This window comes from Cherax quadricarinatus, chromosome 74 (assembly GCF_038502225.1).
Source record: "Cherax quadricarinatus isolate ZL_2023a chromosome 74, ASM3850222v1, whole genome shotgun sequence".
Lineage (NCBI taxonomy): Eukaryota > Metazoa > Arthropoda > Malacostraca > Decapoda > Parastacidae > Cherax > Cherax quadricarinatus.
The window spans coordinates 2,736,110-2,760,000 of NC_091365.1; the positions used below are offsets into that span (position 1 = coordinate 2,736,110).

At 38.9% G+C, this 23,891-nt stretch overlaps 1 protein-coding gene and 1 long non-coding RNA gene across 3 annotated transcripts in view; one reads left to right on the top strand and one right to left on the bottom strand.

Moving 5' to 3' along the window:
* Positions 1 to 15,386, top strand: part of LOC128700156 (uncharacterized) — a 33,188-nt gene extending 17,802 nt beyond the window's left edge. The window contains exons 3-5 of the long non-coding RNA XR_008408728.2: positions 1,226 to 1,329; positions 13,134 to 13,235; positions 13,864 to 15,386. This is a non-coding gene — a long non-coding RNA (uncharacterized lncRNA). The remainder of the gene's footprint in view (positions 1 to 1,225; positions 1,330 to 13,133; positions 13,236 to 13,863) is intronic.
* Positions 5,070 to 23,891, bottom strand: part of LOC128700154 (ankyrin repeat and SAM domain-containing protein 3-like) — a 34,810-nt gene continuing 15,988 nt past the window's right edge. For both annotated transcript variants that reach the window (XM_053793134.2, XM_070100669.1), the window contains exons 5-9: positions 22,499 to 22,689; positions 15,407 to 15,520; positions 13,114 to 13,255; positions 9,651 to 9,822; positions 5,070 to 9,178 (exon numbers count right to left, since the gene is read on the bottom strand). In XM_053793134.2, coding sequence (XP_053649109.2) covers positions 8,843 to 9,178; positions 9,651 to 9,822; positions 13,114 to 13,255; positions 15,407 to 15,520; positions 22,499 to 22,689 — 955 coding nt within the window. In that variant the 3' untranslated portion in view covers positions 5,070 to 8,842. The remainder of the gene's footprint in view (positions 9,179 to 9,650; positions 9,823 to 13,113; positions 13,256 to 15,406; positions 15,521 to 22,498; positions 22,690 to 23,891) is intronic.

A 23,891-nucleotide genomic window follows, 5' to 3' on the forward strand; every position in this document is an offset into this window, starting at 1 on the left:
AGAACATAACATAAGAAAGAAGGAACATTGCAACAGGCCTACTGGCCTATGCGAGGCAGGTCCAATTCTCCTACCGGCTTAAGCCAATGCCTTGAACTAGTGAGGTCAAACACGTCACTTAAGGAAGAAGCAGTGCATCCGACCTAGTAGCACAAGCTAGTCAGGTCCATCTCACACCCACCCACACCTACTCATGTATTTATCCAACCTATTTTTAAAACTACACAACGTCTTAGCGTCTATGACGGTACTCGGGCTTAGCGCTTCTTTTTGATTATAATAATAATAATCGGGAGTTTGTTCCACTCATCCACAACTCGATTACCAAACCAGTGCTTTCCTATATCCTTCTGAATCTGATTTTTTCCAATTTAAAGCCATTGCTGCGAGTCCTGTCTGTTAAATATTTTTAGCACGCTATTTACATCGCCTTTATTAATTCCTGTCTTCCATTTATACACCTCGATCATATCCCCCCTAATTCTACGCTTTTCTAGAGAGTGCAGATTCAGGGCCTCAGTCTATCCTCATAGGGAAGATTTCTGATACATGGGATCAACTTTGTCATCCTCCTTTGTACATTTTCCAGAGCATTTATATCCATTCTGTAATACGATGACCAAAACTGCAGCATAATCTAAATGAGGCCTAACCAAAGATATATGAAAGAACAAAAGTAATATGAAAGAACGTCGCAATATTAACCTGGAAGGGAAGTTCCTTGATGCTGGTGACTGGGGAGGCATCTTTGTTCAAGGACATAGACCTGTCAACCCTTCCTTTGATCGAACCTGATCGCCTCAATATTTGTTATAGCTACGAATAAAAATTTGAATAGTCTTGGACCTCTGATTTCGACAGTGTCCTCTGTGCTTATGGTGCCTCACCTTGCTAAGTGATTAATTTCCAAACATTCTGATTTGGTTTACTATGCTACTGAGACCCTTGTAGGTTTAGCGCTTAGTTTTGATTATAATATCTCTGAAGGACGGGGTGTTAATGTTCTAGTTTTATGACTGTAGTGTAAGCACATCTCTGGCAAGACAGTGATGGAGTGAATGATAGTTTTTGACCCAAAAAGGTCAAAGTGGCTTTATTTCCATTGGGATCCTTGGTAACCAAGTCAGTTTTGTATTCTCTCTCTCATTTTATTGTACCCACACCTTGACTTAAACACCAGCCATTACCTAAGACACAGTCAAGTGCCGTCTTGTCTCTCCTACAGAATATGTGAAGCAATTTACAATGCCAGCAATTTCCAGAGATGATGTGCACGAAATTATAGCCTTGTGATGGTAATGCAGGCAGTTTCCGAGTCGATCGTAACAGGTATTGCTTCCTGTATCAGTTCAAACACTGTGGTTTCCCAATCATCACAAATTTGTAGCCCCAGGGATGAGGACAACACTGGTGCTCCCATTGGCCTCCTCTCTTAACGTGAGCCACCATAGTAAAGGAAATCCTCTACTGTGTTCATTCACCTATATGTACTAACCTATAAATGGTTGCAGGGGTCGAGTCAAATCAGTAAAGAGGCGGGGGCAGGAGCGTTCTCCGAGTCTGTCTTTTCCACCATATTGTGTTTGTTGAGACACATTCAAGTCTATACACATAAAAGTGCTGTGGCATTTCGGCTTAACAGCACAATTCCATTATTTTTGTCATGTTTAGTAGTAATATTTTGCCCAAAAAATAAATTCTTGAAATATAGGCACTTCCTCAGTAAGATCAATATTATAATTGTTTGCATCAGTACATCATACTGTGGCAAGTTTTTTTTTTTTTTTTAATTTTCATGAAAAGTGACTTAATAACTGTGATGACACTAACAGCAGCTCTTGTATCCATCCTTACAAGAGCTCCTGCCAACTCTTAGTGTCTTTAATAATTTGTAAATCAGTCTGTATTTTGTATGTTTTAGGATTTCTTCCTTTAACCTTTTTTTTTTTTAAATTTGTCTGCCTTATGTAATTACAAATTTATTTTATTATATACTGATGAGAATAGATGATTTTTGAAATATCAGAGTAACTATGGTCACATCAGAGAGACGTGACCTTGTCTCTGAATCTCGGCATATTGTGAAAATAACGCATCAACTTCACATGTTATATCTACAATGTTGCTCACACGTTAATTTATATTTTATGCCTTAGTACATAACTTTGTGTGTTGGTAGAAATGTTAACTTAGATATTTAAATGTCAGGTTTGTGAAGTTCATGTTTTCATTTTTTCACATCAAAGAAATAATCTTAGTCAGCAGTCACTGACTTGGGTGAAGCTGTCAGCAAGGCCAAATAAAGTGCGTTAGAGCAGTGATGGTGGTAAATTCTGCATCCACTGATAAACAGGACAGTCAATTAATAGATGGTGAACTGACGGTACAACTTGACAATTCTCAGAGCAGCATAGGGTTGTATTGTGTCTTGGGAAGGGGAACTAATCAGGTTTCATCCAAGATGGTAGATCTAGTTCCTTGAAGCAAGAGCCTCTCAACACAAAGGGTGAAAGGGTTGAAACATTCGCCTCCTCCCATCTTTTTGTCCTTCCTCTTCTCACTCCTAATCCTTTTTCCTTTTTTTTTTTTTTTGTCCTTCCTCATATTCTCCTTACTATACTTTTCTCCTTATCCTCCTCCCCTCTTCTCATTTTTGATCTTCCTCCTCTGTCTCCTCCGTTTATCTTCCTGACAGACTACCACAAAGTCATAAATAACAATATAGCTCCACGAGTGTCGACGTGATAACCATCACAAGATAATAATCGTGGGAACACCTCACCAAAACACCATCATTTACGCGTCTTCTCTTTCAAGTCATCTGTTCTCATCTTTATTGAAGACAAAGTTGTCCAAAAAGCACATTTTGGGGCAGGGTTAGGAACTGTTGCTATAACTAAGTTGTTTGTTTATTAGGTTTACACATAGGTCATTAAGAAACATGTCATCTATAAAACACCTGTCAAGGACACTTTAATAAGAGAAATAAAAAATAAAATCTTTATTTCTTATAAATATAGGAATAACACAGAAGTTTACAATTCAGTTTTATACTTACAATACAATACAATTTGATATAACTACATGATCAAAAGAAAGCCACTAATATAGGTATTAAACTTTTAATGTATACAGGAGAGCCCTACCTATACAGCAGGTTAGATTCCAGCCTACTGCTGTAAAGTGAAATCTAGCCTTTCACTTTCAAATTCATATAAAAGCCTGATAACATGTTTACACTATATCAAGTGAGCAATAAAGTTAGGTCTAAAACATCCATATACAGTACACTCATTACCTATTTTAAAATGTTTTCATCCTTAGCTTATAGGGCATGGTGAATATATTTATTGTAGGAAGTCTCAATAAATGAAGAATGGGTATAATTTCAAACTGCTGCATTAGTGAAATGCAATAAAGTGGGGCCCTCCTGTATACACTTGCTCTCAGTGCATGCACATCAAGAGTGATGTAGAACATGTATATAAAGCCATCATATTAGTATGTTGTTTATGTTCTCGAGATCAGCCAAATATCTGGATATAATACATGTTTATGTTCTTGAGAATCCAGATCTCCAGATTCCATATATTCTTAATGTTGAGTAAAACATACACTGTATGGTAATCTATAATGATATCCCACATTTAACAAAAAAAATATAATCAGGAGGAAATGCTGTACCCATAGGGATCATAAAGATTAACAGAAGTAAAACAGGCTACAGGCAGAGATTTGTCACACACATATATTCTTATTTTGAGGAAGCACAAAATCTGTAGGGGGTCATACAGTCCCTGGGGAAATGGGAGGTAATCAGGTATGATCCAAGAAAGAGGAGACTAGGTCCAATTCTTCAGAATAGGAGTCCCTCAGTGTCATGAAGCCTTCCTTAGGGGACCTTTATAGCACTCGACTACTTTCTGTACTATTGATTGGTCACGAGCAACTACCCAGTAGTTGATAATTTTGCCAATTATACATTTTTTTAAACACATTGGCTGTTTCCCACTGAGGCAGGGTGACCCAAAAAGAAAGAAAAACACAAAAAGAAAGAAAAAACTTTCATCATTCAACACTTTCACCATCACTCGTGCATAATCACTGTCTTTGCAGAGGCACTCAGATACAACAGTTTAGAAGTCCTTCCAAACTGCCAACATCCCAAACCCCTCCTTTAAAGTGCAGGCATTGTACTTCCCATTTCCAGGACTCAAGTCCGGCTAACCGGTTTCCCTGAACCCCTTCACAAAACATTACCTTGCTCACACTCCAACAGCTCGTCAGGTCCCATAAACCATTCGTCTCCATTCACTCCCATCTAACATGCTTGCTGGAAGTCCAAGCCCCTTGCCCACAAAACCTCCTTTGCCCCCTCCCTCCAACCTTCTCGAGGATGACCCCTACCCCGCCTTCTTTCCCCTAGAGAGTTATACGCTCTCCAAGTCATTCTACTTTCTTCCATTCTCTCTAAATGATCAAACCACCTCAACCCCTCTTCAGCCCTCTGACTAATACATGTACTTTTAGTAACTTCACACCTCCTCCTAATTTCCACACTCTGAATTCTTTACATAATATTTACACCACACATTGCCCTTAGACAGGACATCTCCACTGCTTCCAGCCACCTCCTTGCTGCAGCATTCACAACCCAAGCTTCACACCCACATAAGTGTGTTTTTTTTTTTTTTTTTTTTTTTTTTAAAAAAGTAGGCCGGAACCCACCCAGGCAGGGTGACCCAAAAAAGAAAGAAAATCCCCAAAAAGAAAATACTTTCATCATCATTCAACACTTTCACCACACTCGCACATTATCACTGTTTTTGCAGAGGTGCTCAGAATACAACAGTCTAGAAGCATAAACATATAAAGATACACAACATATCCCTCCAAACTGCCAATATCCCAAACCCCTCCTTTAAAGTGCAGGCATTGTACTTCCCATTTCCAGGACTCAAGTCCGACTATATGAAAATAACCGGTTTCCCTGAATCCCTTCACTAAATATTACCCTGCTCACACTCCAACAGATCGTCAGGTCCCAAGTACCATTCGTCTCCATTCACTCCTATCTAACACGCTCACGCACGCTTGCTGGAAGTCCAAGCCCCTTACCCACAAAACCTCCTTTACCCCCTCTCTCCAACCCTTTCGAGGACGACCCCTACCCCGCCTTCCTTCCCCTATAGATTTATATGCTTTCCATGTCATTCTACTGTGATCCATTCTCTCTAAATGACCAAACCACCTCAACAACCCCTCTTCTGCCCTCTGACTAATACTTTTATTAACTCCACACCTTCTCCTAATTTCCACACTCCGAATTTTCTGCATAATATTTACACCACACATTGCCCTTAAACAGGACATCTCCGCTGCCTCCAACCGTCTCCTCGCTGCTGCATTTACCACCCAAGCTTCACACCCATATAAGAGTGTTGGTACTACTATACTTTCATACATTCCCTTCTTTGCCTCCATAGATAACGTTTTTTGACTCCACATATACCTCAACGCACCACTCACCTTTTTTCCCTCATCAATTCTATGATTAACCTCATCCTTCATAAATCCATCCGCCGACACGTCAACTCCCAAGTATCTGAAAACATTCACTTCTTCCATACTCCTCCTCCCCAATTTGATATCCAATTTTTCTTTATCTAAATCATTTGACACCCTCATCACCTTACTCTTTTCTATGTTCACTTTCAACTTTCTACCTTTACACACATTCCCAAACTCATCCACCAACCTTTGCAATTTTTCTTTAGAATCTCCCATAAGCACAGTATCATCAGCAAAAAGTAACTGTGTCAATTCCCATTTTGAATTTGATTCCCCATAATTTAATCCCACCCCTCTCCCAAACACCCTAGCACCTACTATACATGTACTTTCGTACATTCCCTTCTTTGCCTCCATGGATAACGTTTTTTTGTCTCCACAGATATCTCAATGCACCACTCACCTTTTTTTCTTCATCAATTCTATGGTTAACCTCATCCTTCATAAACCCATCCACTGACAAGTCAACTCCCTAATATCTGAAAACATTCACTTCTTCCATACTCTCATTCCAATGTGATATCCAATTTTTCTTTAACTAAATCTACGTTCACTTTCAACTTTCTACTTTTACACACCCTCCCAAACTCATCCACTAACCTTTGCAACTTTTCTTTAGAATCTCCCAATAGCACAGTATCACCAGCAAAAAGTAAGTGTGTCAATTCCCATTTTGTATTTGATTCCCCATAATTTAATCTCACCCCTCTCCCCAACACCCTAGCATTTACTTCTTTTACAACACCATCTATAAATATATTAATCAATCATGGTGACATTACACAGCCTTGTCTAAGACAGGGATGTCATCTCCCTCTCTCCTACACACCTTAACCTGAGCCTCACTATCCTCATAAAAACTCTTTACAGCATTTAGTAGCTTACTACCTGTTCCATGCACTTGCAACATCTGCCACATTGCTCCCCTATCCACTTTATCATATGCCTTTTCTAAATCCATATATGCAATGAAAACTTCCCTACCTTTATCTAAATACTGTTCACATATATGCTTCACTGTAAACATCTGATCTGCATATACCCTACTCACTCTAAAGCCTCCTTGCTCATCTGCAATCTTACTCTCTGTCTTACCTGTAATTCTCTCAATGATAACCCTACCGTACACTTTACCTGGTATACTCGGTAAACTTATTCCCCTATATTTTTTATAATCTCTTTTGTCCCCCTTCCCTTTATATAAAGGAACTATGCAAGCTCTCTGCCAATCCTTAGGTACTTTCCCCTCTTTCATACATTTATTAAACAAAAACACCAAGCACTCCAACACTATATCCTCCCTTGCTTTTAACACATCTGTCATGATCCCATCAGTTCCAGCTGCTTTACTCATATATATTTATACATATTTTCAACAAATTCCTATTTAAAAAGTAAAAAATTATAGGCATTCTAATCACTAAAGCAACTTTTCCTCTATTCAATAATCATGTCCCCACCCCTCTCCTATATAACAGTGACCCTCCATTTTGAATATCACAAAAAATCTGTTCTCCCAATTTTTTCCATCAATAAACCATAAACAAGAATCTCAATAATTGAAACCATCCCAGTAAAAATCTCATGCACTGCATGGAACAGGATTTTTTTTATATTATGCACACTTACTGGACAGATCCATTCTTTTATGTCTAGGTTAAAATTTGCCACTCGCAGAAAATTTGCGGGTGCTACGATTAATGCACAGATCTATATAACCGATGCTGACCCCAATCATACAGATCTACATGACATACAGTGAAAAGGTTAAGCTGCCAATCACCAAAAACAGATTGTTTCAAGTCTCAAACTTACATTATTATTATTCTTGCATTCATAAGGGGGAACTCTAAACTTTCAGGAGTCATACAGCGCATAAACTAATGAAAGAAATAAAGTTCAAACTAAGGAAAGTGAATCAACGTTTAGGTTCACTTGAGGGGTTAATGCAATACAGTACAACATTACTCAAGATGAAAATTGCTTTCATGCTCTGAAAGTATACATGTATATGTACTGTAATAAGTACATAATATATTCATGTGGAAGCACTAAATTCACAAGAGACCATACAGAACCTGGTAAATGGTAGGTAATTGGGACAGATCCCTGAGGTAAGAGTAGCTGCAATTCCTTTGAACAAGAGCCCTTCACCAGGATCAATACACCTCCAGCAAAGTGGATTTGTAGTGGAGAGTTTTGTATGTCTTGCTTTCTTAAAAAGCCAACTGAAAATACATGTGATTTTTTTTTTTATCACATCTGCCATTTCCTACCAAGGCAGGGTGACCCAAAAAAGAAGAAACACTTTCATCACTCATTTCATCAATGTCTTGCCAAAAGCATACCAATACTACAATTCAAAAACTGCAAATACCTATACGTATGTACCTGTGACACTTGTAGCCAGCCTTTTGCAAAGCTAATACAAAATAAAAGTATATAATGAGTTTGTTAAAGCAAAATATGATTTCACAACACTTCTTGGAGTCAAAGCCAGAGCCAGCAGCTCTCTCCACTCCCAGACCATCATTTTATTACAATACTTTTGCATTTTTCTTGATTATTACTTTTTCTAGATGGCTTAGCGCTTCTTTTTGATTATAATAATAATAATACTTTTTCTAGTGCATTCATCCTTTATATGTTTGTCTGGTCAAGGTGTGGCAAGTTTCTATTTATTAGGCACAATCTGGTAAGGAGACTGGGCTCTTATTTTCATGATGCTGATATGGTCTTTGTGGGTTAGTTAATTACTATTGTATTATTACATTCATGGGGAAGTGTTAAACCTGTAGGGATCATATAGCACTTGGAAACTGAGAGGCTATAGGTTCAATCCAAGGAAATGGAGAATAGGTTTAATTCCTTAGATCAAGAGCTTCTTATTAGCATATAGGCACCTCTTTTGCAGGAAGTGAGCAAGCTAACCAACCTTGTTACATCCAACTTGGCCCAGTAGGCTCAAAATAACCCTCCCCACACTCTTCAAGTGCATCAAGTAACGACTAACAGAATGTGAGATACGTTGTACTATAGTACTTTTAACCTAATACAAGAGCAAAAAAAATTACTGTAAAATTTGGAGGTATATTGAACATAACCCTATTTCTTCCACATGTTCTCAACTTTAGATAAAGCTATTTTTCATAAGGTGCCAATTTTCAAGAAATGCATCCTGCATGTTCTGAAAGGGATTACTGTACAAACAATGAAATTGCTGAGGCAATATACAAAAATATACAAATATTTTTTAACTGCATTGTCATTATCATCGAGGTGTATTGGGACAGCTTCTGTATCCTTGTTTACGAGGTGAAGTAAGGTTACTTGGGCCACGAGGAACACTGGGGTCTGTTAATGCCATGAGGGTGTCAACTTGAGCAGCAATCAGTGCCATTGTGTCTACAATTGTAGATATCAGCGCAGGTTGAATGAGAGGTGAGGTACCAAGTGAAGCCTGAGCAGAGAGCACCGAGGCACAGTGACAAGCTGCAGCCACTTGTTCGATGAGAATTTGACACAGCTGGTGGCACTCGTGCAAGCGCCCACGAGCTTCTACAACCCAACCTTCTGTCACAACACGCAGATTATTTTCTTGGTTTATCTGTGCAAAATAATGAAATATTATTATTACATTCATGGAAAAAATAAATTTATAAGGGTCATAAAGTGCTACATGACAGAGGTGAAAGAGATGGTTGAGGAAAGAAAGTGGGGGTACTCCATTAATTCACTCACATTTATACCATGCATCTCCCTCAAACTAATCTTCTATATCCTTAAATATGTTTTCTAAGTTGTTAATCATGCTGTGCATACTATGGGCTTTTCAAATACTTTTATATACAGTATATATAATGCTTCAAAAATAAAGAATTCGGAATCTTGAAATTTAAATATAGAAGACATCAAGTAAAATAAGAAAAACCAAAGGTCTAAAGGAAGTTGGTTATCAAATTCATTAATCCACTGTTTCATGGTTATCAGACAAAAGACTGTAAAAAAAAAAAAAATTAAAAATTACTGATACAATATTTGTTGCAAATCACAGACTCAGAATACTTAAGATAACTAACCTGAGTTTTTGTTTGTTGAAGAGTCTGTAGAGCTTCTGTTAGCTTCACTCCCAACTCTTGCATTTCTACTTCCAGTTTATCAGCATATGCACACTCAGGTGTACTCCTTAAAGGAGCATTACTATGCCAACGGGCAATTGCTGAGGTCATCTTGCGGCGAGGCCCAAGTTTCCTGAAGAACCAAACAATGCTGATATATTCTATTAGAGTGTGTTCTTTTTTATAATAATAATAATAATAATCTATTAGAGTGTAAGACTGAAGCAACCTGCTAGAATGTAAAATAAACAATATATGTATATTTAAAAGGAAGTGCAATAAAGTCTCCAGCAATATTTTTGTTTTACCTGGGAATACATACAGCCCTCTACCACTACAGATGTACATGGCTATATAAATAATATTAGGTGCTTGTATTAACCCTTTCAGGGTTTCGGCCATACTAGTACAGCTTAAAAAGCGATACACACTTTGATCTTAGCCAAATGGCCGAGAAAAATATTAGTACGGCTTACACACCAGGGTTTTTGACGTACTAGTACGCCTAAATTCTAGTGCTCTCAAATCTAGTGAGAGAAAGCTGGTAGGCCTACATAGGAAAGAATGGGTCTATGTGGTCAGTGTGCACAGTATAAAAAAAATCCTGCAGCACACAGTGCATAATGAGAAAAAAAAAACTTCGACCGTGTTTTTGCACTGTATTTTTGTATGGTATTTATTGTTGTACTCTAGTTTTCCTGGTCTCATTTTATAGAATAGAAGACATATTACAGAAATTGAGATGATTTTGACTGGTTTTACAATGAAAAGTACCTTGAAATTGAGCTCAAAGTAGCAGAAATGTTCGATTTTTACCTAAGTTCAAAAGTAAACAAATCATGCTAAGCGTCCAATACACGTCAACTGGTGAGTCTAATATTCTTTCACAAGTGCGCTGACATTATTTATACCATTTCTACACTAACGCAGTAGTCTGCATAACAGTAAATCTTCTATTTTTTGTGAGAATAAAAATTCAAAGTGGAAAGCATAAGAATGTAAGAGGGGTGTGGGGACATGACTAATGAACAGAGAAAAATGTTATTTTAGTGCCAGGAATGTCTTTCTTGTTTATTCTGGACCCTATTTAGAAACTGGCATCTTTTGAAATTTGTGTGAAATTGGCTAAATTGCTAAATTCTGACCACTGTATTGAATAGTTGAAATCGGTAAATGGGTGGTTTCTTGTACTCATTCGATAGATTAAATGGAGTTCTAGCGAAATAGTTATGATTTTTGTCGACTAGTACACTGGAATTGGCCGAAAATAGGGCTCAAAGTGGGCAAAATCGCCGATGCGTAAACATTGTCAAGACCGCTAACTTCACGAGAGCATAATTCCGTAAGTTTTCCATCAAATTTCATACTTTTAGTGTCATTATGATCGGGAAAAGATTCTCTATCTTTTTATAGGAAATTTTTTTTTTTTTTTTTGAAAATTTGGCGACCCTGAGAACAAGTCTCAGAGAGGGCCTGGCGACCCTGAAAGGGTTAATTATGTATCCTTCAAAATTTACTAATTTACAGAACAAGAATGGAAACTAAACACACAAATGAGCCCCTAGGGATGTTATCAAACACTTCCTTAGTCTGTGTGATAAACTGGAAAGAGTAGGATAAGAAAGAGTGATGGAGGCAAAATCAATGCCCACTTTTAAGAGTATGATTGGGACCAAGAGGCAATTACCATATATTTTACCATGTATGTTGGAGTGACATCTAAACTGTCATATCTGAGTGCCTCTACAAAGACAGTGATGTTGTGTGAATGATGCTGAAAGTGTTTCTTTTTTGGGTCACTCTGCCTCGGTGGGAGATGGCTGTCGTGTTAAAAAAAAAAATTCCTGGCCATAAGACAAGTACTTTCTTGCTAAATATGCCCAGAGTTATACCACCATGAGTAAGATACATGTGCAACAGTTTGGCATTTCTGTTGACAAGACAACTTGTTCGCTGAGCAAATTTCAGTCAAAATTCAAAAAGAGACAGCATGTGTGTCTTGCTCATATATGTCAATATAGCCTCTCCTCACTTAACAATGGAGTTCCATTCCTAAGACCACATCATTAAATGAATTTGTCACTGAGGAGCATACTATACTGGTAGTGAGTTTGTGTCAACCATCATTGATATTGTTTTAATGTCACCTTTGCACCATTTATAACATTTCTGGTATATTTTTAAATGTTTATACAGTAGTGCACTGTATATTGAAATAAACAGAATAGAGGAAATCAGTTCTAATATACATTATTTAGGTATGAATACTGGTCAGAGAGCCCGTCGTAAGTCCGAGACACCAGTAAACAAGGATGTTGCTAAGTGAGGAGAGGCTGTACTTTTTTTTTTTAACAGACCATCTGTCTCCCACCAAGGCAGGGTGACCCAAAAAAGAAGAAACACTTTCATAGTTTTTCTTCTTATTTTTAAATCATACTAGCCCCTTGCTCCCAGCATGTTAGCTGCCTCTTATGACACACATGGCTTACAGAGGAAGGATTCTTCTCTACTTTCCCATTATATTAATGAACCAGTAGGTCTATTGCAGTGCACCTTAATTCTTATGAACATAGGAACAAATGAGCACTGCAGCAGGCCTACTGGCCCATTCTAAGTAGGTCCTTCTCAAACTCAATCCTTCTCACTCATATTTGTCCAACTTTTTTTTAAGCTACCCAAAATGTTCACTTCAGTGTCTCTACTTGACAATTTCCTCAGCTTGTTAAAATTCATTGCATTTCACACTACTACACACAGGACCTGAAATCAAAGAGAAACTTTAATGGCAACAAAAACCAGAAGAATTCAAATGGCTTACCAAAAGCAACAGTAAAGAAAAAACACACTTGCATAACAGACTTTTATTAAAACCACATTTTGCTCTGTATAAAGTTCTACAGAGTGAAACAGAAGAAACATTTTTGCAGATGAAGAGTACCTCAGGAAAGTGAGGTATAGCAACACTGTGTACAGCATTGCACTGGTGATCTGATAACTGTAACTGCAGTTTAAAAGAGGGTGGGGCCATGGTCAGGAAGTATGCTAGTGTGGTGATACAAAACTGTCATAAACTTCCTCTCCCAAATGCAGTTTATTTGTGAATTTCTCCTCCCACGGTATTATGCCTTTTATTCTTCACTAAGGAACTATAACCTCCAGGGCAGTGATACTGACTTAGTAAACCCACAATGTAAATTATTATATTTTTGGAGAAGCCCTAGACCCATAGAGGTCATACAGTGCCTCCCCAAAGCAGCTAAACCATGTCAATGGAAATGTTCCCCTGTGTATCTGAGATGTATCAAAAGAGACCATCAACAATATCAAAGATCAAACAATTTAATACTCTCACATATTAAGTGCCAAACTGGCAAGGTATTAAGCTCACATACCACAAATGCATCATGTATCTGTATTAACTTACTGAATGCCACATTCTTTAAGGTCTTGGTCTGTCAATGTGAGGAAGATTTGAAGATCCACATCTTGCTCCCGGAAGATACTCATGTATGAGCTCAGTCCAATTTGGTCCAGCAGGGTCTCAAGGTCCGTTGGTTGAACATTAGCTAAACAAAATAGTTGCAAATTAAAGTCAGTAAATAAATAATCCAATAAACAATTTAAATTTCTTATTCCACCATACCATTAGGGTGGCATCCTCTGAAGTTAATGTACTATAACTGTTATTTGTAACTATTATCAATTAATATTTTAATTTTGAAATTTTACACAACTGATGAACAGTTGCATACATACATTAATGATTTGTCTGTTTCTTTGGGTCACCCTATTTTGGTGTGAAACTGCCCATGTGGTATGGAAAAAAAATACACAGTAGCTTGTGTGTGTAAATGATCAAGGAAAAAGGAGCATGTGTCCACAGCAGTAATGAGACTTTGGAAAGGAAAAGAAGGAACATACTTGAATCATCTGTACCTCCCAAGGTGAAATAGAAAAGAAATGAACACGGTAAACAGAAATGAATGGTATACTGAGAGTAGTAACTAAAGTCTGCAGGCAAAGATTAAAACAGCATGATAAATGACGAGTGAGTATCAACTTTACTAAAAAAATTTTTTTCAACAAACCGGCCATATCCCACCAAGGCAGGGTGGCCCAAAAAGAAAAACGAAAGTTTCTCTTAACTTTACTAATGTCTGTGATTATTCAACAGGTCGCAGTGTCATGAAGATCATGAAGTGTAGACAGTGAGTGTCTCGATAGTTTTACAATGATGAAACATTAGGCTTTACATAGAGGGTGTCATCTGGGGACAAGGAGAAGTCCATAGTGATGAACAGCATCAAACATGGAAATATTAGCTGCTGAAGCAAATACATCTGATCCCCCATAATCAAATTTATGTATTAGAAAGACCATATGAAGATGAAGAAAAACTCACTTGTCAGCCCCTCTTCCTCCTCAAGTAAATTGTGACAAAATTTTAAGTAAATTCAGTCTGCTAAGACATGCCACTTTTAGGAATGTCACACATACTTTCCATGACATTCTACAGTCAAAGTGGAAGCACAGAAATTTAACAGTTTGACAGACCAGGAAAGGAAAAAAAGAGTAGTGGTACCAATACTTTTATATAGAAGTGAGGCATGGGATCCAAAAGCTGTAGCAAGGAGAACTGAAGACAGTGAAGATTTCATGTTTGAGAGGAATGTGTGATGTAATATGCATAAAATTCAGAGCATAAAAATTAGATGATGGAGCAGGCTTACCAAAATGGCTAATTCAGAGGACTTAGAAGGGGTTATTGAGGTGGTTTGGGCATTTAGACAAGATGGAGTATAATAGGATGATCAAGAGGGTGTATAAATCTGAGGCAGGGGGGATGGGGAAGGAGGGAGAGGTTGGGGGTCATCCCAGAAAGGGTTGGAGTAGGTTTTCAGTTCTAGGGGCTTGTGCATCCACTAGATTTGTACAAGCATCTTTGATCAGTGTGGAAGATGAGTAGTATTCTTGGCTTGACCTGCTACTGAAGTGTGAGCAAAGTAACATTTATGTAGGGATTCAGGGAAAAACTGGATAGCCAGACTGTGTCGTGGAGATGGAAAGCATAGTGCCTGCATTCTGAAGGAAGGGTGGGGATACTGCAGCTTGGAGGATTCTTCGAACTGCAATATTTTGAGTGATGGTGAATGTGCTTACTATTTTTCAATGTTTATAATTGTGTTGAACTATGTGGAAGTGTAAGGACAATTATATGTTTTACATAATATTTAATACTTGACACTAAACAATAATCAACAGTAGAATTTTTTATGGTTGATGAGGTAAAATTTGGAGTGAAAATAGACCAGGACAGCACAAAATTTCCTTTATAAAATGAGGATTAATAATGAATTATTCCAACCACAGTATTGTGACTTTTACTTTTTTTAACATTAAAATATAAATTGTAACTTCCATTTTTTCCTGATCTGTGCCAGAGCACTACATAAATGCTGAAATTTAAGTACTGTATAGATTTTTTTTTTTAACAAGTCGGCTGTCTCCCACTGAGGCAGGGTGACCCAAAAAGAAAATACTTTCATCATCATTCAACACTTTCACCTCACTCACACATCATCACTGTTTTTGCAGAGGTGCTCACAACACAATACTGTATAGGTATAGTCATTATAATGATGGATGAAAATTATCACTTGCATTATATTTATTACCCTACATCATTTATCACAAAGCAAACCTGACATAACACCCACCATTATCAAGAGAAGGCACTACATTTCCTCTGGTCCTAGGTGTTTGGGGCTGCAGGTGGGTTCGTCTGGCTTCCACTGCTGCTGGACCATCAAAAAGGCTTGGACCACTCAAGCCTGAAAGACATGAAATCAATATCTGATAAAGAATAATAAGTATTTAATTTATAATCCTAATTATTTCCTGTAAGAGAAAAGGGAGCATGAGCAAGAAGGGAGAGCAAGTAGAAATAGGAGAGAGAAAGGGACAGGAGAGAGAAAAAAAGAGAGAAGGGAGAGAAAGAGAGGGATGGGAAGAGAGAGGGGAGGAAGGAAAAGGGGGAGGAAGAGAGGAAGGGAAGAAGGGCAAGAGTTAAAGAAGAACTACTGGCAAGGGATGCCAAAACATTACAGATGACAAGTGGAATTTCTCACTTTAATGTCAATATTGCTGTCACACTAATAAGTAGTAATATACATTAAAAGCGAGGAAAAACATGTCTGGTCTAGCAGTTATCTATCTGTACTTACCTGTGGTGCTCATCATTAAAGTATGTCTGCCCCCTCTAAAATCACAACCACAGAATAGGTCACCCTCTTGCACTTTAAGGCATCTTTCAACCATCTTGGAAGTGATTAGCATACATTCTCCAGGGTTTCATGGGGTAAATTTCTCCACAACTCATGGATGGCATCCTAAAGCCATGGGAGTGGGCTAATATCCTTCCTCTATTAGATCTCTCTATATCAGTCCAGAGGTTCTCAATAAGGTTCATGCCCAGCAAATTTAGCAGTGTGGCAAGGAGCAATGTTTTGCACCACACTGAGTGAAAGATTCAAGTCCATGTTAATAGACCATTTCTAGGTGCATTAGTACAGTTAAAGTTAGAAGCAATGTTCTTCTAGGCTTCCCTAGATATGCTTTTGGTGTGGGTATGTCATGAACATTGTCCTTAAGGAACACACACAACTAGGTCCTCACTGGATGGTCACACACATCACTGGCTTCTACTATTTCCTTTATTTGATAGCCTGCCTTATGTAATCCAATGCCCTCTGCAAATGTCTCTTGCATCAGCGAATTACTCATTCCCATGTTAATTCGTCAGTAACCAAAAATGTTTGCCAAACTTGGCCATCAAGACTACATGGTGCAGTGGGACCACAGACACAAAATTGTCTGCCCCCCAAACCCAGAAGGTATTAGGATGCAGCCAGTAGCCATAGGGAATCCTGAGACATTCCATTTCAAGCTGCCTTTCCAGTACTGTAAATTTGTCTCATCAGCAAATGTACCAAAGTAGGGTATTACTTTGGACATTAAATTACATCAGGTGCCTTCCATCTGCTGTACCTTAATAATGAGCACTGTACCCATAGGAACAAATAGCAGCTTTTGGTGTGGTGTTTGCATCCTATGGGCCTCTAGATTATTGTTTTGTGTATACAGTAATTTTGAAATAAAGAATTGTATTATACAATTGTATTATACGAATTGTATTATAAGTTGAGAAAGCCTAGGGAACACGTGGATTTGACAGTTAAAAATAGGAGAGGAGAGTTATTAAATGGAGAGTTAGAGGTATCAGGAAGATGGATATTTTGAGGAACTGTTAAATATTGATGAAGATAGGGAAGCTGTGATTTTGCGTATAGGGCAAAGGAGGAATAACATCTTGTAGGAGTGAGGATGAGCCAGTTGTGAGTGGGGGGGAAGTTCGTGAGGCAGTGGGTAGAATGAAAGGGGATAAGGCAGCTGGGATTGATGGGATAAAGATAGAAATGTTAAAAGCAGGTGGGGATATAGTTTTGGAGTGGTTGGTGTTATTATTTAATAAATGTATGGAAGAGGGTAAGGTACCTAGGAATTGGCAGAGAGCATGCATAGTTCCTTTGTATAGAGGCTAAGGGGATAAAAAAAGAGTGCAAAAACTATAGGGAAATTAGTTTGTTGAGTATACCTGGTAAAGTGTATGGTCGAGTTATTATTGAAAAAATTAAGAGTAAGACGGAGCGTAGGATAGCAGATGAATAAGGTGGCTTTAGGAAAGGTAGGGGGTGTGTAGACCAAGTGTTCACAGTGAAACATACAGGTGAACAGTATTTAGATAAGTGTAAAGAGGTTTTTGTGGCATTTATGGATCTGGAAAAGGCATATGACAGGGTGGATAGAGGGGCAATGTGACAGATGTTGCAGGTGTATGGTATAGAAGGTAGGTTACTGAAAGCAGTGAAGAGTTTTTACAAGGATAGTGAGGCTCAAGTTAGAGTATGTAGGAAAGAGGGAGATTATTTCCCAGTAAAAGTAGGCCTTAGACAAGGATTTGTGATGTCACCGTGGTTGTTCAATATATTTATAGATGGGGTTGTAAGAGAAGTGAATGTGAGGGTCTTGGCAAGAGGTGTGTAGTTAAAAGATAAAGAATCATACATAAAGTGGGAGTTGTCACAGTTGCTCTTTGCTGATGACACTGTGCTCTTGGGAGATTCTGAAGAGAAGTTGCAGAGGTTGGTGGATGAATTTGGTAGGGTATGCAAAAGAAGAAAATTAAAAGTGAATACAGGAAAGAGTAAGGTTATGAGGATAACAAAAAGATTAGGTGATGAAAGATTGGATATCAGATTGGAGGGAGAGAGTATGGAGGAGGTGAATGTATTCAGATATTTGGGAGTGGATGTGTCAGCGGATAGGTCTATGAAAGATGAGGTGAATCATAGAATTGATGAGGGGGAAAAGGGTGAGCGATGCACTTAGGAGTCTGTGGAGACAAAGAACTTTGTCCTTGGAGGCAAAGAGGGGAATGTATGAAAGTATAGTTTTACCAACGCTCTTATATGGGTGTGAAGCATGGGTGATGAATGTTGCAGCTAGGAGAAGGCTGGAGGCAGTGGAGATGTCATGTCTGAGGGCAATGTGTGGTGTGAATATAATGCAGAGAATTCGTAGTTTGGAAGTTAGGAGGAGGTGCGGGATTACCAAAACTGTTGTCCAGAGGGCTGAGGAAGGGTTGTTGAGGTGGTTCGGACATGTAGAGAGAATGGAGCGAAACAGAATGACTTCAAGAGTGTATCAGTCTGTAGTGGAAGGAAGGCGGGGTAGGGGTCGGCCTAGGAAAGGTTGGAGGGAGGGGGTAAAGGAGGTTTTGTGTGCGAGGGGCTTGGACTTCCAGTAGGCATGCGTGAGTGTGTTTGATAGGAGTGAATGGAGACAAATGGTTTTTAATACTTGACGTGCTGTTGGAGTGTGAGCAAAGTAACATTTATGAAGGGATTCAGGGAAACCGGCAGGCCGGACTTGAGTCCTGGAGATGGGAAGTACAGTGCCTGCACTCTGAAGGAGGGGTGTTAATGTTGCAGTTTAAAAACTGTAGTGTAAAGCACCCTTCTGGCAAGACAGTGATGGATTGAATGATGGTGAAAGCTTTTCTTTTTTGGGCCACCCTGCCTTGGTGGGAATCGGCCAGTGTGTTAATAAAAAAAAAACATAGTTTGGAAATTAGAAGGTGTGGGATTACCAAAACTATCGTCCAGAGGACTGAGGAGGGGTTGTTGAGGTGGTTCGGACATGTAGAGAGAATGGAACAAAACAGAATGACTTTGAGAGTGTATAAATCTAGTGGAGGGAAGGCGGGGTAGGGGTCAGCCTAGAAAGGGTTGGAGGGAGGGGGTAAAGGAGGTTTTGTGTGCGAGGGGCTTGGACCTCCAGTAGGCATGCGTAAGCGTGCTTGATAGGAGTGAATGGAGACAAATGGTTTTTAATACTTGACGTGGTGTTGGAGTGTGAGCAAAGTAACATTTATGAAGGGATTCAGGAAAACCGGCAGGCCGGACTTGAGTCCTGGAGATGAGAAGTACAGTGTGTACATTCTGAAGGAGGGGTGTTACTGTTGCAGTTTTATAACTGTAGCATAAAACACCCCTCTGGCAAGACAGTGATGGAGTGAATGATGATGAAAGTTTTTCTTTTTCGGGCCACCCTGCCTTGGTGGTAATCGGCCGATGTGTTAATAAAAAAAATAATTATACTGTAAAACTGCCAGTGATTATAGCCCTTACTATCATTTCTTGTAGCCCATTCTATTTTTCTACTACTCTGCAAAGAGCTTTCTAAAATCTATTTTTGACAGTTCTTGTTTAATTTATAGCTATGTCCCCTTGTCCTCCCTGATTGTGAGGTTAAGAAATCTTCCCTATCAATTCTTTCACATCTTTCATATTCTTTCATATCTTCTTTTTTCTGAAAACAGTGGATGTACCCAATAAATGTACATTCACTGTTGGTGAATTTGTGCTTCATACATGCACATGTGTAAAGGTAGAAAGTTGAAAGTGAATATAGATAAGAGTAAGGTGATGAGGGTATCAAATGATTTAGATAAAGAAAAAATTGGATATCATATTGGAGAGAGGGAGTATGGAAGAAGTGAATGTTTTCAGATATTTGGGAGTTGACGTATCAGCGGATGGGTTTATGAAGTATGAGGTTAACCACAGAATTGATGAAGGAAAAAAGGTGAGTGGTGCATTGAGGTATATGTGGAGACAAAAAACATTATCTATGGAGGCAAAGAAGGGAATGTATGAAAATATAGTGGTACCAACTCTCTTATATGGGTGTGAAGCTTGGGTTGTAAATGCTGCAGCGAGGAGGCGGTTGGAGGCAGTGGAGGTGTAATGTCTAAGGGCAATGTGTGGTGTAAATATTATGCAGAAAATTTGGAATGTGGAAATTAGGAGAAGGTGTGGAGTTAATATAAGTATTAGTCAGAGGGCTGAAGAGGGGTTGTTGAGGTGGTTTGGTCATTTAAAGAGAATGAATCAAAGTAGAATGACATGGAGAACATATAAATCTGTAGGGAAAGGAAGGCGGCATAGGGGGTCATCATCAAAAAGGTTGGAGGGAGGGGGTAAAGGAGATTTTGTGGGTGAGGGGCTTGGACTTCCAGCAAGCGTGTGTGGACGTGTTAGATACGAGTGAATGGAGACAAATGGTTTTGGGGACCTGACGAGCTGTTGGAGTGTGAGCAGCATAATATTTAGTGAAGGGATTCAGGGAAACTGGTTATTTTTATATAGCTGGACTTGAGTACTGGAAATGGAAAGTACAATGCCTGCACTTTAAAGGAGGGGTTTGAGATATTGGTAGTTTGGAGGGATATGTTATATATCTTTATATATGCTTCTAAACTGTTGTATCTGGGTGCCTCTGCAAAAACTGATTATGTATGAGTGAGGTGAAAGTGCTGAATGATGATGAAAGTATTTTCTTTTTGGGGATTTTTTCTTTCTTTTTGGGTCACCCTGCCTCGGGAGACGGCTGACTTTTTTTTTTTTTTTTTTAACAAGTCGGCCGTCTCCCACCAAAGCATGGTGACCCAAAAAGAAAGAAAATCCCCAAAAAGAAAATACTTTCATCATCATTCAATACTTTCACCTCACTCATACATAATCACTGTTTTTGCAGAGGTGCTCAGAATACAACAGTTTAGCAGCATATACGTATAGATACACAACATATCCCTCCAAACTGCCAATATCCCAAACCCCTCCTTTAAAGTGCAGGCATTGTACTTCCCATTTCCAGAACTCAAGTCCAGCTATATAAAAATAACCGGTTTCCCTGAATCCCTTCACTAAATATTACCCTGCTCACACTCCAACAGCTCGTCAGGTCCTAAATACCATTCGTCTCCATTCACTCCTATCTAACACGCTCATGCACGCTTGCTAGAAGTCCAAGCCCCTTGCCCACAAAATCTCCTTTACCACCTCCCTCCAACCTTTTCGAGGACGACCCCTACCCCGCCTTCCTTTCCCTACAGATTTATATGCTCTTCATGTCATTCTACTTTGATCCATTCTCTTTAAATGACCAAACCACCTCAACAACCCCTCTTCAGCCGACTTGTAGGGAGAAAAAAAAAGCACGCACACACATGTGCAACTGCCACCACAGTGAGAAGACCTACAAATACCTTACAGAAGATAGGTACAGTATAATACTGTATGTATTTATAATATAATTATTGGTACATATTACTTTTTACAACACTTTACCTTAGAAGAGGACATAATGCAAATACTGGATATGTTTCAGAGAAAACAGAAAATAAAAAAAGGCCTTATAATAGTAACTTGATACAAAGGAAGTGAAGGTACTTGTATATTTGTGAAGAGGCACATCAGCACACAAGTCTATCCCAGATGAAGTGAGCCAGTGCTAGAGGCAGTGGAGATGGCATTTTTAACAGACATGTCAGTATTATGAAGAGAATTCAAAGTGTAGAAATTCTGAAGATGCTGTAGCTTACCAAATGTATAATCTATACAGCTGAGGAAGGGAAAGGAGGGATGAGGTGGTTTGGGCATTTAGAAAGGATAACCAAGTGGGTGTATATCTACAGTGGAAGGAAAGTGTAGAGGTCATGCCAGGAAAGGTTGGAAGGAGGGAAATAAAGAAAGTTTGGAGTGTTAGGAACCTGGGCATCAAGCAGGCTTTTGTGAATGTGTTATATTGGAATGGGTAGCAACAAGTGATATTTATGGCTTAATGTGCTGTTTGTGTGTGAGCAAGGTAACATTTATGAAAGGAATGAGGGAAGAGGGATAGCTAGATTTAATTCCTGGCAGCAGGAAGTACAGTGCCTGAACTCCTAAATTATTTAGATAGTTGCAGAATTTTGGGGGAAAACTGGCATAGCCTTCCTGTTAGTTTTTTCAAGAATTTACTATACAAGTGTATCTCATGCAAATATATACAGCATTTTTTAAATGTGAAAAATTCTATTGTATACACTTTCTCAAAAAAGACGAGGCATTTTTTATGCTGTAAGTGATATTTTTACACAAATTTAATTAAATTCTAGTCACTGGAGAGATTGAAAGTGGTAAATATAACCTTTTAAAATTTCACAAAATTATATAATGAATTATACAATGAATATGGAACATCAATAGCATAGCTCTTCTTCTGTAGTTATAACTCATCAATAAAAAAGGTACGTGTAATTACATCTCCCCAGGAAATACAGGCTCTGGACATACTCTAGAAGTATGATTATGACAATTTTTTTTAAAATTATATGGTGTTATGGCAAAGAAATGTATCAAGGTTACCTTGATGATCCCACTGAGTGATAGTGGCAGCTATATCAGGAAAGCCAGCATCCTTAGCAATCCTCACTGCTGTGTGTCCCTGGGGATTTGTAAGGGAAACAACTGCTCCACCTCGTAGTAACAGTGACACCATTCTTGCATCACCCAGTTGTGCAGCATACATAAGAGGTGTCATACCTCTTACTCGATCACTACAAAAAGCCAGACCAACGCTTACTAGATAAACCTAAGAACAGTAAAACTGGCTTGGCAGATATATTCTTGTTTGAAATCTTATTTTTTATACATTTTAAATAATTAATTTTTAACTCTCTCTGTCCCTCCCTCTCAGCATCATGAATATCTTACCTGAAGGATCTAGGAAGGGAAGGAAATAATTGCTTGGGTCAAGAACTTTTCAGCAACATAAAAAGTGTCTTACTTGAAGTGTCTATAAAAGGAAGACAATAACAATTGTGTGGGACATACCAAACATTTTTATTATTTTATTATTATCACACTGGCCGATTCCCACCAAGGCAGGGTGGCCTGAAAAAGAAAAACTTTCACCATCATTCACTCCATCACTGTCTTGCCAGAAGGGTGCTTTACACTACAGTTTTTAAACTGCAACATTAACACCCCTCCTTCAGAGTGCAGGCACTGTACTTCCCATCTCCAGGACTCAAGTCCGGCCTGCCGGTTTCTCTGAACCCCTTCATAAATGTTACTTTGCTCACACTCCAACAGCACGTCAAGTATTAAAAACCATTTGTCTCCATTCACTCCTATCAAACACGCTCACGCATGCCTGCTGGAAGTCCAAGCCCCTCGCACACAAAACCTCCTTTACCCCCTCCCCCCAACCTTTCCTAGGCCGACCCCTACCCCGCCTTCCTTCCACTACAGACTGATACACTCTTGAAGTTATTCTGTTTCGCTCCATTCTCTCCACATGTCCGAACCACCTCAACAACCCTTCCTCAGCCCTCTGGACAACAGTTTTGGTAATCCCGCACCTCCTCCTAACTTCCAAACTACGAATTCTCTGCATTATATTCACACCACACATTGCTCTCAGACATGACATCTCCAATGCCTCCAGCCTTCTCCTCGCTGCAACATTCATCACCCATGCTTCACACCCATATAAGAGCGTTGGTAAAACTATACTCTCATACATTCCCCTCTTTGCCTCCAAGGACAAAGTTCTTTGTCTCCACAGACTCCTAAGTGCACCACTCACCCTTTTCCCCTCATCAATTCTATGATTCACCTCATCTTTCATAGACCCATCCGCTGACACGTCCACTCCCAAATATCTGAATACATTCACCACCTCCATACTCTCTCCCTCCAATCTGATATCCAATCTTTCATCACCTAATCTTTTTGTTATCTTCATAACCTTACT